The following is a 14,459-nucleotide window of genomic DNA, read 5'->3' on the forward strand; positions in this document are numbered from 1 at the left end:
TGAACAGCGAGGAGTCCCAAAAAGCAGAGGTGATATACGAGTCAGTGTGATTTGTATCGGACAGTGAAGATGTCTACTCTAGGTGATTAACAGGAGTGGTCCTCATTGATTGGGCCAAGAGAAAAATAATTCTGACAAACGTCTCGGCAGAATTTAGTCTCCTCGTCTAAGAAATCGGTGAATCATCAAGAGATTCGTTAATGATTGCTCTTTAAACTTTCTGAGTGCTTCGCTGTCAGAAGGGTTAAGGATGACAGACAGATGATATTAACCAAAATAAAACATAGAGTAAAGCATCACCAGAAAACATTTCTGACATCTCTGACATTTGAGAACCATTGCGTGGATCTGGGTTTGATTCCCCGGCCCTCCCCTCTTTCTACTGGGACGAGCGGGATCCACCCAGAGGATGGTGACGGCTCCGGGGTTCAGTCTGGACCCCGCCTCCCCGCGGCCCCTCCCCTGTCCTGGCCTGGCCCTGCGCAATCAAACAGCCCTCCGCAGGGGAAAGACTGACAGCACAGTGTGTGGTTAGACTGACCTAAATATGGAGACCAGAAGAAAACTGAGTTCTTGGAAAGGAGATCAGCAGAGAGCAGGAGAGCGTCGCCTCTGGAGGGAAGGGCAGTCAGGAGTGAAAGAAGGGCGGGCTGTTTTTCCTTTAGGATAAACGTCTGTAAGTGAAAGCTGTCAACTCTGATTTGACAACGTCTGGTAGCGGTCTGTTGGGTTAGGTCGTGTGGCGTCGTTCTTCTGTCAGGAGTTTCCTCTATAGAGATGTCCTGTCACCAGAGAGTTAGCCACCAGAGACTTAGATACCATGGAGTTAGTTACCGAAGAGTTAGCAGTAACCTCTCCTCTATAGAGATGTCCTCCTGTCAGCAGCATGATGTGGTCACAAACATACAAAGACTTACAAAGTAAGTCTGAATAACACAAGACTGAAGAACGAAAGTATGGATTGTTTTTCCAGCAGTAAAGCAAATATGTTTATTAAGCACTTTAATATACATCAGAAAATTCCCCTTCATATTATACAGGAATCTTTTGTTGGATGAAAGTTGAATGTACACGGTAAGCTATTTACAATCCCCACATGAAGCCGTCCAATCAGATAGGAGACACAGAGAGCAGACAGGCGTGACACTCGACCGCCAGACCAGAGAGAGCTGAGCCTCTCGCCCCTCCGTGCCGCGACCCCGAACAGCATCAGACCGAGACGGGAGAGTTTGGACAAGGGTGTACGGCGTATCCCAGCATGCACGTGGAACGGTTCCACCGCCCACCAACCCACTCCGGAGCATCACCACGAGGAGCCAATGAAAATACGGCACAGCCGGTAAACACTAACAGGGCGCTCACGAGAAACAGATGTTCTCGTCTTCCTCCCTGCACACTTCCTGTCCCGGCGGCCGTCCTATTGGTCCACACCTCGGGGTTAGGGGTCTGTTGAGCTGATGTACAGCTGCTCAGGGTAAGGGGGGGCGGGAGAGGGGAGGGGGGGGACTTCATCTGGGTGAGTCTGCAAAGCGGCGGTTCAGGACCACGACAGCAGCTATGGGGCCCTGCTGAGCATGAGCCGTTTTCATGGCCCAAACCCTCATGACCTCACTTCCTTTGCTGTTGAAGGTCGCGAGGCCGCATGCCGGCAACACGGAGAACAAGCGGCCGTTGTGGCGGCCGTTGGAGGACCGCGCGGCAGCTGGCGGGGGATTCGTGTCTCCGTTGGATTGCTGGCTTCACGTGGCGTTGTTGCGTTTGGCGCTGAATGGGATGCGGGCGAACGATGGGTTATTTAAATATCTTAAATGCACACAGAAACATATGACACACGGAAACAACTGAAAAAAGGAAATCCCATAGGGACGAAATTAACTCGCAGGTTTTTAAACATGTCAACCAGGTCTCTCTCCTCTCTCTGGGGAGGATGTGTAAGACGACACAACGCACGGGACCAGGGGGGTCCTGTGAACACAGCACCGCGCTGGAGCGACAACACAATGAAACGGAGCAAAAAAAGTGGCTTTCTCTTCCAAAAATAAATAGTCCCGTATACACTTATGGATTAAATGTCCGTAGCTGCTGACGTCGTGTGGCGCATGACACACGTTATGCCCAACAATCGAGGTTCATGCCGATCGCCTGCGGGCTGCAGACTGAGAGGAGGCGGGCTGATGGTCGGGCATCACCTCAGTGTCCCCTGGCCGGGGCAGACACGTTGAGAACATGGAGTATAAAATGATAATAAAAACAAAAGCACTGGTATGTTTTGCTCAGAAATAAAGGCAAACATTAAAAACAAAATGCATGTCTGTCATTTTTACCATCTTGAAAAAAGTGCATACACTGCTTATTAAATATCAGTACATTATTAAATTAAAATGATATTGTGCATGGTTACACGGTGAAGGCTGTAACAGATGTAGGCACATCAGAGTATCAGGTCACCAAAGCCACACAATCTTCCCTTAGTCGTCGTTTTTCTCATAGTTTTTGTTTTTCTTGAGGTCTTCCACTGGTGGAGAAAACAAATCTAACTCTGTCTCTATGCATTTCGATGACAACAGTTGCTTTGGCACATTCCCTCTCATGTCTGTTTGGCGGATGGCGTACAGGACATCTGAAATCGGAGAGGAGAAAGCTGGGTTAATGTTCTGCTGGCTCACAGAGGATAATAAGTCCTCTTGGCCAGATGCATTCCTCTGAAGCCATCATTCCAGCCCCATGCAGTCCAACTAATAACAGGGATGTGGGTTTCTACTCAGCAGCTACAAAAGTTACATTATGTGTTTGACATGGAGAAGAAACAGACATGCTGAAGTGTGAACTACAGGGCTTTCACACTCAACTGTGACCCGTGAAGCTGAGAAGGGAGATCTGTTTCAAACAGGGCAAATACGATGGCAAATGATTCCTTACCAGCTATAATGGAGTCTCCTTCTTGTAGTTAAACCCAGCCTCTGGCCCCTCCAGCTGGAGTTTGAGGGCTTGTTTAAGGCTGAGATCCGTCTCCCCGATGGGGTAGTTATCCAGGACATCCTGGTGACCCCCGTTCTGGACGGTCCGCGGCACTGACACCCGACCCAGGAACACCTGGGTGCCCTGGAGGTGGTAGTTTGGGTTGGTCAGGATGCAGTTCCTCTTCTTCTCTGCACTGCTCTGCTGCTGGATGAAGAGCTGGTCCTGGCCCTTCCCGCCCTCTGGGCCTGGGCTGCCGATCATGATCTTACACTGCGGGTCCTTCACTGAGATGTTGCCGACCGCCTTATTCAGGGCGATCCTCTTGTCGAACTGGGTCATCTCGTACTCCAGCACCTGGCCCGGGGCCGAGCGGCTGTTCTTGGGTTTCTTCCTGTCCCCTGACACCCCTCTGCTGTTGGACGTCCCGTTGCCGCCCTTGCTTCCTTTGGTGGACTTGAGTCCCGGTTTCAGCTGGGTCCAGTCGAAGTCGCTGGGTGGCGACGCTGGCAGCTGGTTGGAGGACTTGGTGGTGGAGGAGGGCGAGGCGATGGACTGGCGGCTGCGGCTGCGGGGCAGTGAGTGCTGCTGGATCTGCTCTGTGAAGGTCAGGCCGTGGAAGCTGTCGATGGGGACGGTCTGTGCGGTGGCCGTGGAGGAGGTGGTCCTCAGCGACGAGTTCTTGGAGCTCTTCAGGGAGTTATTGGAGAGCGACGACTTGTGCCGGTCGGCGGTGGAGTCCGGAGACTCCGACGGAGAGCTGAAGGCGTGCACGGGTCCGTTGGGAACGCCACGAGCACACGACTGCATGTCCCCGACGCCGGTGCTGCCAGAGCTGTTGGACTTGATGGTGAGTGACTGCATCCTGCCGGTCACCGACAGCGGTGCTCGGTCCTCCATGGTGTGCACCGGCGAGGGGTTGGACCCGCTCAGCGCGTTGGCGCCGTACTTGTCCAACAGTTTGATGATCATCGAGTGGCCTCCCTTGGCCGCCACCCGCATGGCGGTGCGTCCGAACTGGTCGGCGTGGTTCGGGTCGGCGGCGTGCTCCAGGAGGATCTGGACCACGTCGATGTGGCCCTCCTGGGCTGCGATGCCTAGCGCCGTGGCCCCCTGGTTGCAGGTGTGATCCACGTGCGTGCCGCTGTCGATCAGGAACTGCACCACCTTGGTGTGGCCCTGCCACGCGGCCGACTGCAGGGCCGAGCGCTTCTCATTGTCGCAGGAGTTGACGTCGGCGTGGTGGTGGACAAGCAGCCGGACCATCTCCAGATGCCCCTGCCAGCAGGACACGTGGAGCGCCGTGCGACCCTCCATGTCGCTCGCCTCCACGTTCGCCCCGTTCTCCAGGAAGTACTCCGTCATGGCCAGCTGATTCTCCAGGGCAAGGATGTAGAGCGTGGGACGCCCGTCGGCATCCTTATAGTCGATGTCGCCGCCGTGGCTCAGCAGCAGCTCCACGACGTCCCGGTGGCCCTCCAGCCCGGCCACGCGGACGGAGTTCCTCCCGTCGTAGCCCCGCTGGTCGATGCACGACTTGTTCTCCAGGAGGATCTGCACGCAGTCGTAATGCCCCTCCTGGGCCGCCAGGATGAGGGGTATCCTGCCGTCGTTGTCCACCTCCGTGCCGCGGGCGCCCTGCTCGATCAGTGCGTCGCACACCTGCCGGTGGCCCTCGAACGAGGCCATGTGCAGGGGGGTCCAGCCGGCGTCGTCCCTGTGGTTCTCGTCCAGCCCTCTGTCCAGCAGAGTCCGCACCACCTCCACGTTCCCCTGGGCCGAGGCGATGCTCAGGACGGTCCTTCCCTCGCTGTCGATGCTGTCCACCGCTGCGCCCCAAAACAGCAGTGTGTTGACCACCGAGGCGTGGCCCATGGAGGCGGCGGCAAGGAGCGGCGTGCGCCCGTTGTTGTCCGTGTGGTCCACGTCTGCCCCTCCCTCCAGGAGCAGGTCCACCACGTCCACATGCCCCTCGTAGCCCGCCACCAGCAGCGGCGTCATGCAGTCCTTGTCGCAGTGGTCCACCTCCGCCCCGCGGTCGATGAGCAGGCTCACCACTGCGGCGTGGCCTTTGCTGGCGGGGACACACAGGGCCGCCACCGACAGTGCCGTCCTCCCGTCCACGTCCTCGTGGTTCACCTCGGCGCCGTGGTCCAGCAGGTGCTCCACGATCTCCCGGTGGCCCATGTACGCGGCGGCGATGAGCGCCGTCCGTCCTTCGTTGTCGGCCTTATTGACCTCCGCTCCGTGCAGGAGGAGGTTCAGCACGATGTCCTCATGGCCGCCCCATGCCGCCGCCCTCAGCGCCGTCCTGCTGTCAGCGTCAGCACAGTCCACCTTGGCGCCGGCGTAGAGCAGCGCCGACACCACCTCCGAGTGCCCGCCCCACGCCGCTGACCGCAGGGCCGTCCAGCCGTCGTGGTCCGTGTGGTTGATGTTGGCTTCACAGTCGATGAGGCAGTTGACCACCTTGGTGTGGCCCTGCCTGGCTGCCAGGGTAAGTGCCGTCTGTCCGTGGTTGTCCTGGAGCTCCTTGTTCGCCCTTCGGGACACAAGGAGGTTGACCACCTCCAGGTTCCCGCTGTAGGCCGCGTTGGCCAGCAGAGTCCTGCCGTTGGAGTCGCACTGGTTGACAGACGCCCCGTTGTCAAGCAACGTCCGAATAGAGTCCTCTCTCTCCAGGGCCTGCTGTACGATACATGAGCTGTGGTCGTCTTCGCTGTTGACGTGGGCTCCGGCTTTCACCAGCAGCTGCAGCACCTCCTGCTCCCTCGGTATGGAGGTCATCAGGGAGTCTTTGGCCGGAGTCCCGTTCCACACCATCCAGAGCGCCAGATGGTAGGGCTCGATCTGCAGATTGGAGTTGACGAGGTGCAGGGCGAACTCCTGCACCTCCAGGGGTTTGAGCTGCTTGGCCCGGCAGGTATAGCTCATGGCCAGCATCCGGTGTCCCTCGGCCGCATTGCACAGGTACTTCTGCGTGCAGTGCTTCACGTCCAGCAACCACTCCGCAAAACTGTAGTGGAAGAGGATCTTGGAGCTCCCCAGGCCGTTGACCAACAGCTTGGACAGGATGTCCATCTTCTTCTGGAACTCCTCCATGGTGAGGGCCATGTTTTTGGTCCACACGGCGTGGAACAGTTCTTTGACAGTCAGTGGCCGGCACGTGGCCAGGATCACGTTGAGGATGGGCTGCACCTTGGCGAACTGTTTCCTGACGAAGAGCCGCTGGCACAGCCACAGGTACAGGCCGTTGAGCGTGCCGGGGATGTCGCGGATCTCGCGGAGCATGATGAAGCTCTCCACCACACCGTCCAGCACGCGCTCCAGGTACAGGAAGCAGCCGCTGCTCTTGATGTGCAGCTGGTTCAGCATCTCGGCTGTCTCCTTGGTGAGGTGCTGCCGCAACGCCTCCTCCTGGTCCAGCCGGTGCAGGATGTACTGCTGCACGTCCTTCACGATGTAGGCCTTGCGCAGGTCGTCCAGGCTGATCTTACGGAAACCTGCAGGCAGATGGAGAGGAGAAGAGGGTGTTAGGAGGAATCCACAACGTTGGAAGGTGGAGACGTAGCTAGAGAGGCAAATCAAACCATAAAAGGTCATCTGTGTTTGTAACCGTCAAAGATATTCTACCTTGACCGAATCTGGAGTCCTGTATCAGACCATCATCGGAATAAGGATATCAAACATGGTGTATTGCATACCTTTACTATGATGTGTTTACCTTGAATTATAATTATTTTGAACTTCATATAATAAACTCAATCATAAGCAGCAGTTAAAAGACAACAGAAGACTGCCCTGAACAAGATGGTCTTCTACCTGATAATCTGCAAAAATACTACCATGGACATCTGCTCAGTAACATATGGACACATTTTATCTCTTTCCATATTCCGCTAGATTTTCATCCCTTTGGTCTGCAACAAGACAAACCGTGCCTGTTCGTGCACATCCCAAAACAGATGGGGGGAGTTTTAGAAAGATAAAACGCTAAGGTGTCCGCACAGCACTTCAAAAACAATCTGGCATCACAAGAGCCATTCACACACAACGTCTGAAGTGGAGTCGTAACTTTCCCAGAATTCCCCTGGAGTCAATGGCCCAGGTCGGGCGAGAGATCACAGCCTCCATTAATCCACTGATCTCCCACCTTGATATAATTACCCGGAGCCTTTCATTTCCTACGCTACACTGCTGCTCTCTGGCAGTGAGCTGGCTGTCCGTGGCAACCCCTCCAGAGGCTGGACGGACGCCAGCCTCGACGGACGCGGGGGAGGGGGGGGTCCCAGCTGACAGTAGTTTTACTACAGGTTCACTACCAGTAGTGTTACTACAGGTTCACTACCAGTAGTGTTACTACCAGCAGTGTTACAACAAGTTCACTACCAGCAGTGTTACTACAGGTTAACTAACAGTAGTGTTACTACAGGTTCACTACCAGCAGTGTTACCACAGGTTCACTACCAGTAGTGCTACTACAGGTCCACTATCAGTAGTGCTACTACCAGCAGTGTTACTACAGGTCCACAACCAGTAGTGTTACTACCAGTAGTGTTACTACAGGTCCACTACCAGTAGTGTTACTACCAGCAGTGTTACTACAGGTCCACTACCAGTAGTGTTACTACCAGCAGTGTTACTACCAGCAGTGTTACTACAGGTCCACTACCAGTAGTGGTACTACCATTAGTGTTACTACAGGTCCACTACCAGTAGTGTTACTACCAGCAGTGTTACTACAGGTCCACTGCCAGTAGTGTTACTACCAGCAGTGTTACTACAGGTCCACTACCAGTAGTGTTACTACCAGTAGTGTCACTACAGGTCCACTACCAGTAGTGTTACTACCAGCAGTATTACTACCAGTAGTGTTACTACAGGTCCACTACCAGTAGTGGTACTACCAGTAGTGTTACTACAGGTCCACTACCAGTAGTGTTATTACCCGCTAAGCGGGCCAAGAGGGCCCAGGACCTGGAGGTGGATGGAGAGGAACCAGGTCTGAAGCCACCTGGCACCTCAACATCTCATGTAACACCAACGCAGCCTCCACCCCTGCTCTGTACATTCTGCCCAATGTCCCAGCATCCATTAATAAGGTACCGCCTCATCTTTAATCTGTGTACACATCTGTGTGCCTTCCTCACATCTGTAGAACCACAAATTAAAAAGGAGAAAATAAACAGGAGTCAATGGGATTCGGAACGTCAAATAAACCCATAATCTAATGTAATCGCCAAATCTAATAATAGCAAATAATAGCCTTTAATCCTACAGCAGGTTTTACCGGGTAATGAACAAACCGTTGACTGGATTACATCAGCCTAAACATGAGCGAATGCATGCACATGCTCGCCTGCTTGTGTGCACACACACGCACACGCACACACACACACTTTGTGGCTATGGCTGTAAATTAATTGAAATGATGATGAACGGTAAAAAATAAGTAGAATGAAAACGTAACGTGTCCCTTCGGAGATCAGGGCATTACCATCATGCATGTTCCCGGGCGGACAGAGAGAGATCATGGGTCTTAATCAGGCGCTTTAATGGGAATTCCTCTCCCAGTAGAGATTCAGCTGAACCACCTCTGTAAAGCAGTGGTGGGTAATGGGCTGAGAGTGAGCTGCCCCCCCCCCCCCCCCCTCCCCGTTCAACCATCTTGTGGGGGCATGGATCACCGGCGGGCCTGGGGGGGGGTGGTCTGAGCACGGCTGTTAGCACTCGGCTCCCAGGGTCGTGCCGGGCTCCCCTTCCAGTTATTGACATATTTCTTGCGGCTAACAAGCGTGCTGCTGTGGGAACGCAGCCTCTGAACCTCTGAGGAGGGGCGTGAGAAGAACAGGACAAGTAGAAAGAGTTGTTTTAATAACGAATGTTTTCCATGACTGCTGGGAGGCGCTAGGCTAATTAGCCGTCGTGTATGGAGTTCACCCTTAAGTCTCAGTAGTCGTACACTGTCGTACCTAACCACCGGGACAAACAACCATGATGAAGCACAACATCCATTTGGATTCCTCAAATACCAACGACTACATTTAGCTGCTTTCATTGTGTACGGTCATTCAACACAACTACCAATTTAAACCTGACTGCCTGCTTAAGATGGGTTTGAGTTGAACCCATCTTGAGCAAACAAGCCGTTTAGATACTGACAGGTCCGAGGGTGTTAAAAGGGTGAAAAAGCAACGGGTAGCTTAACCGCTATCGGGTTATTTTCCCAACCCGACCTCGGTGGGGTCGTGTCAATTCTACACCTTTGCTCATAGTGAGGAACCAAAAGCGGCAGAAAGCCACAACACATCACCCAATTAGTCTGAGTGTTGGATTGGTGGATTGTATAACACTGTCTCTCCTCCGCCCCGGCAGTGTATAAATCACACGTCGTCACCTAGCCGCTGGGCTAGCACGTACGCTGCTATTGTGTAGGTGGAGGTCCCGGGAAACCCTACACCGGTAACGATAACCGCACCTCAGGGGCCCTGCACCCCCCACGGAGGCTACTGTGTGGGCGGCCGACAGCGGTGGCTTCCAGATATCAATAATGAATCATACGTTGTAATACGAGGAAAGGGCAAAAAAGTGTAAAGAGGCAACTTAAAGTACAGACATATGAAGATGGTGGGGTTTGGAAACTAAATCGATAAAAGGTTTGTGCGTGTGTGTGTGTGTGTGTGTCAAAGAAGTGTAAAGAGGCAACTTTAAATACACACGTCTATTATGGTGGGGTTGGGAAAATAAATCGATAGCGGTTAAGCTACCTGTTGCTATTTCCAACACCCTCGGATCAGTCAGTAGCTGAACGGTGCTCGCTTGCTCAAGATGGGTTCAACTTGAACCAATCTCAGGTTTAAATTGGTAGTTGTGTTGAATGACCGTACACAATGAAAGCAGCTAAATGTAGTCGTTGGTATTTGAGGAATCAAAATGGATGTTCTGCTTCATCATGGTTGTTTGTCTCGGTGGTTAGGTACGACAGTGTACGACTACTGAGCTTAAGAGTGAAATCCATACATGACGGCTACTGTTTACAACAAGTCTAATAAGCAGTGGTGGGCAGACTGATCCCAGACCAGAGGAAAACATGACATTATGGGATTAGCACGAGGCTTCTTCAGCCACACACACAAACAAGCTGCTCTCTCGCTAATTAGCACTCAGAGTCAATATGAAGCTGACATGCTTTTACGTGAAACTTCTACCAATGTCCAACGAAGATGCTTTTACTGTGATTAAACATCTGCTAATGTCTAACTGATATGCTTTTACTGTGAAACATCTGCCAATGCCTAACTGACATGCTTTTAATGTGAAACATCTGCCAATGCCTAACTGACATGCTTTTAATGTGAAACATCTGCCAATGCCTAACTGACATGCTTTTAATGTGAAACATCTGCCAATGCCTAACTGACATGCTTTTACTGTGAAACATATCTAACGTGTAACTGACCTGCATTTACAATGAAACATCTGCCAATGTCTAACTGACACGCTTTTACTGTGAAACATCTGCCAATGTCTAACTGACAGACATTTACTGTGAAAAATCAAGTAATGTCCAACTTATATGCTTTACTGTGAAACATCTGCCAATATCTAAGTGAAGTGCTTTTATTGGGAAACATCTGCAAATGTCTAATGGATAACTTTAGGTGGGAAACATCTGCCAATGTCTAACTGACATGTTTTTACTGTGAAATATCTGCAATGTCTACCTGACAGACTTTTACTGTGAAAAATCTGCCAATATCTAAGCTAACTGCCTTTACCCTGAAACATCTCAATGATTCCTGCATTGGAAAAGCAACGACAAGTCGACTCCAGAAGGGAATATTCCCTGAAAAGAATGCAATCGACCTCCCTCCAAAAACAACAAAGCACCATTTGAACCTTCATCAGACGACCAGCAGGAAGTGATGTAAACCCCCACCAGAAGTATGATGTCATCTGAGGAGCCGTACGGAGCTACATTACGACTGGTGAGCGGTTATTGAGTCTGGCGGCGGGTGAGAGACCAACAGGCAGATGGATCCTGTTCGTCGGACCAGAATAGCTGCTCAGCAATCACAGATACCCAGCAACTGTGTGTGTGTGTGTGTGTGTGTGTGTGTGTGTGTGTGTGTGTGTGTGTGTGTGGTCGCGGTAGGTTGCACCCAGCGACCCCTGCTCCACTCGCCATTGTTTCAGCTACTGTTCGCTTTACCACTGACTAGCCCTCCAGTCTACCGCCTCTATCCAGACTCACTCTAGCCTCTACCGCCTCTATCTAGCCTCACCCAGCCCTCTACCACCTATATCTAGACTCAACACAGCCTCACTGTATCCAGCCTCACTGTAGCCTCTATCCAGCCTCACTGTATCCAGCCTCACTGTAGCCTCTATCCAGCCTCACTGCAGCCAGCCTCTATCCAGCCCTCTACCACTATCTATCTAGACTCACCATAGCCTCTGTCTAGATTCACTGTAGCCTCTATCCAGCCTCACTGTATCTAGCCTCAGTGTATCCAGCCTCACCCAGCCCTCTACCACCTCTACCCAGCCTCACTGTATCCAGCCTCACCGTAGCCTCTAGCACCACCTCTCACTGTATCCAGCCTCACCGTAGCCTCTAGCACCACCTCCCCCCCAGCCTCTAAACAGAGGAGGCCATAGTACATGAACATGAATTACTTATGAACAATAAAAAATAAACAGCTGGGATTCTGTTATGAAGATGGCCAACGAGGAACTGATTCGCTTTGCTGCCGACGCCATGAAGTGAGCTCCTCTGTGTCAGGCGGAGCTGGAGTCAGAGGAGAAAGCCTTTTCAGTGCGCTGAACTCTTGAATGGACCGATGGTGGAGGATGAGCCGCATTTTCCACTGGAGTCAGCAGCAGCCGCGGGCAGACCGCAGGCCGCCTCCTCACTGGCTCCTGTGGGGCTCACGCTCTGAACCCCACTAACAGCACCGGGGCTAGAGCCACGACCCGGGCTGGACCCAGGACCGGGACCAGGACTAGTCCCAGGACCAGGACTAGACCCAGGACCAGGACCAGATAGCAGTCAACAGCCAACCAATAGCAGTCAACAGCCAACCAATAGCAGTCAACAACAACTGTTTTATTGATAACTGGAGCGGACAATAAAAGTCCTCAACGTTTCTGAAAAGCAAGTCCTGTTTTTATCACACCACTGGTGGAAAACTGGTGGTCGTGTGTGTGTGTGAGATTTGAGTTTTGTGAGTTTTAGAGTGTGTGTATATGTGTGCGTGTGAACAAAGCAATTGCTAAACAAACAACAAATGACACATTGATCAGGGAGAGGGTTAGCCCCTTTGGGCCAGCTGCTGCTTGTTAGCATGCTGGAGCCCTGCCACCCACACACACACACACACACACACACACACACACACACACACACACACACACACACACACACACACACACACACACACACACACACACACACACACACACACACACACACAATAAATATATACCCACACATGCACCATAGACACAAACAATGTAGACACACACACACACACCTACACACTGTATAAGCACACACACACTAGACAGACTGTTTGCCTTCTAGATTATATATTTTCCAAAGACAAATGACCCTGTGTGTGTGTGTGTGTGTGTGTGTGTGTGTACATTTTGTTCGCACGCTTCAGAGCGGTCATGTCGTGAAATCGTAACGTTCTTCTCGAGACACCATCTTAAGTCCGCAAAGAAAACAGAAATCCAAGCTCAGCTCTCTCTCTCTCTTTCTGTCTCCTGTTAGTCTCTATCTCTCTCCCTCTCTCTCTCTCTCTCTCTCCCTCCCTAACCCACGCTCTCGCTAAAGTCTGTTGGACAGCTGCAGTGCTGCACTCTCCACAATAAGAGCGCCAAGATCCCAACACAAGTATGTGGATGAGAGAATGCTCCGGCAGCGAGCTGTAAAAACAACAGCCGTAAGTAGGCCACGCCGCCACATCTCCACAGCCTCCCCGAGCTCCAGCCCATACAATGAGCCCTCTGTCAGCCCGGGATGGCCAGCAGGATCCTTACACTAGCTAACACGAGCACAGGACGCCATGCTCCATCGCCCTAGCCTCGGCTAGGCTAGTGGCGAACTGGTTCTGTTAGAGTGACTTCCCCCCGTCTACTCAGAAGGGATCTGTGACATGGAGAATCCTTGCACTGTATTGTATGTTCACTCTCTGACCCATATCTGCTCCTTAATGCCCCGTCTCTGTACTGTCTAACCCTACCTGCTCCTTAATGACCTGCATTTGTACTGTCTTACCCTACCTGCTCCTTAACTACCTGTATGTACTGTCTAACCCCTTCCTGCACCTTAATGACCTGTCTCTGTAGTAACTGTCTAACCCCTCTCTGCTCTCTAACTGGCTCTAATTACTTGAATATGTTAACAGTGAGTGACTCCTCTCCATCTCCTCTCTGTTCCCCCTGAGGCTCCTCTGAGGTTCTGAGCGGTTCCTTGTGTGGAGCGTGTGGTTCCCCACATCAAGAGTCTCCGGTGACACGACAGGAGATGATCCGGCTCTTGACGGTTGAACGCGGGGCGCTGCGGCGCAGAGAAAGCTCCGAAACGGCCCTGCCCCGACACGTCGCGTCGCCCCAGAAACCCAGAGTCCCACCGCGCTCTCCGGCCAAACCGGTTGTGGATGTGTGGGAATCGGAGAGGAGGTGGGAGAGGTGGGAGAGGAGGGGGGGGAGGGAACCACCGGCGGGTTGAGAACCACCTGACAGCCCCCCGAGCGGAACGCAGGAGGACACATCTGGGGCCGCGCCAGAGCCGGGGTGAATCACACACACTCACACGGTGAAGGTGCACTCACTCTTACAGTGTTTGTTTATGATCAGCTCATGGCTGCTGAGATGAGCTATTGTGCTCCGCTCCTCACGAGAGGGGCGCCCGAGATTAGGGAGGGGAGATTAGGCTGTAAGACAGCACACCTGGCCCAGTGTGTGTGTGTGCGTGTGTGTGTGTGTGTGTGTGTGTGTGTGTGTGTGTGTGTGTGTGTGTGTGTGTGTGTGTGTGTGTGTGTGTGTGTGTGTGTGTGTGTGTGTGTGTGTGTGTGTGTGTGTGTTTGAACGCATCTATACACGATGTGTATCCTTCCACGGTGTGTGTGTGTGCGTTCAGTCAGCGCACATGTGTGTGCTAGTGTGTACACCGGCCGGTCGTGGGTCTTCTCAGTGTGTGTGTGTGTGTGTGTGTGTGTGTTGTGTGTGTGTGTGTGTGTGTGTGTGTGTGTGTGTGTGTGTGTGTGTGTGTGTGTGTGCACACGCGTCAACGACATCTCATCGCGGCTGTGAGGGTGACGGTGATAGATGACACAACACAGAGCTCTCAGAGAGAGCACAGCTGCGCTGATGAGAGGTGGAGAGGGACAGGGAGGGACAGGCCGTCCTACTGGACAGAGCGCTGATGAGGGGTGGAGGGGGACAGGGAGGTGATGGGGGGGTGGAGGGGGACAGGGAGGTGATGGGAGGTG

The 14,459-nt window shown here is 52.8% G+C and overlaps 1 protein-coding gene across 1 annotated transcript; it reads right to left on the reverse strand.

Annotated features, from left to right (window-relative positions):
- Positions 1-991: 991 nt before the first annotated feature.
- Positions 992-8,465, reverse strand: ankrd50 (ankyrin repeat domain 50; the record flags this gene model as incomplete). Its single annotated transcript, XM_084469157.1, has 3 exons — positions 992-2,620; positions 2,920-6,461; positions 8,456-8,465. 2 exons carry the CDS (start codon positions 8,463-8,465, stop codon positions 2,923-2,925), a joined length of 3,549 nt encoding a protein of 1,182 aa, XP_084325283.1. The 3' UTR covers positions 992-2,620; positions 2,920-2,922.
- Between the last annotated feature and the right edge of the window lie 5,994 nt (positions 8,466-14,459).

This window comes from Micromesistius poutassou (assembly GCF_964030765.1).
Source record: "Micromesistius poutassou genome assembly, chromosome: 6".
In the NCBI taxonomy this organism is placed as follows: domain Eukaryota; kingdom Metazoa; phylum Chordata; class Actinopteri; order Gadiformes; family Gadidae; genus Micromesistius; species Micromesistius poutassou.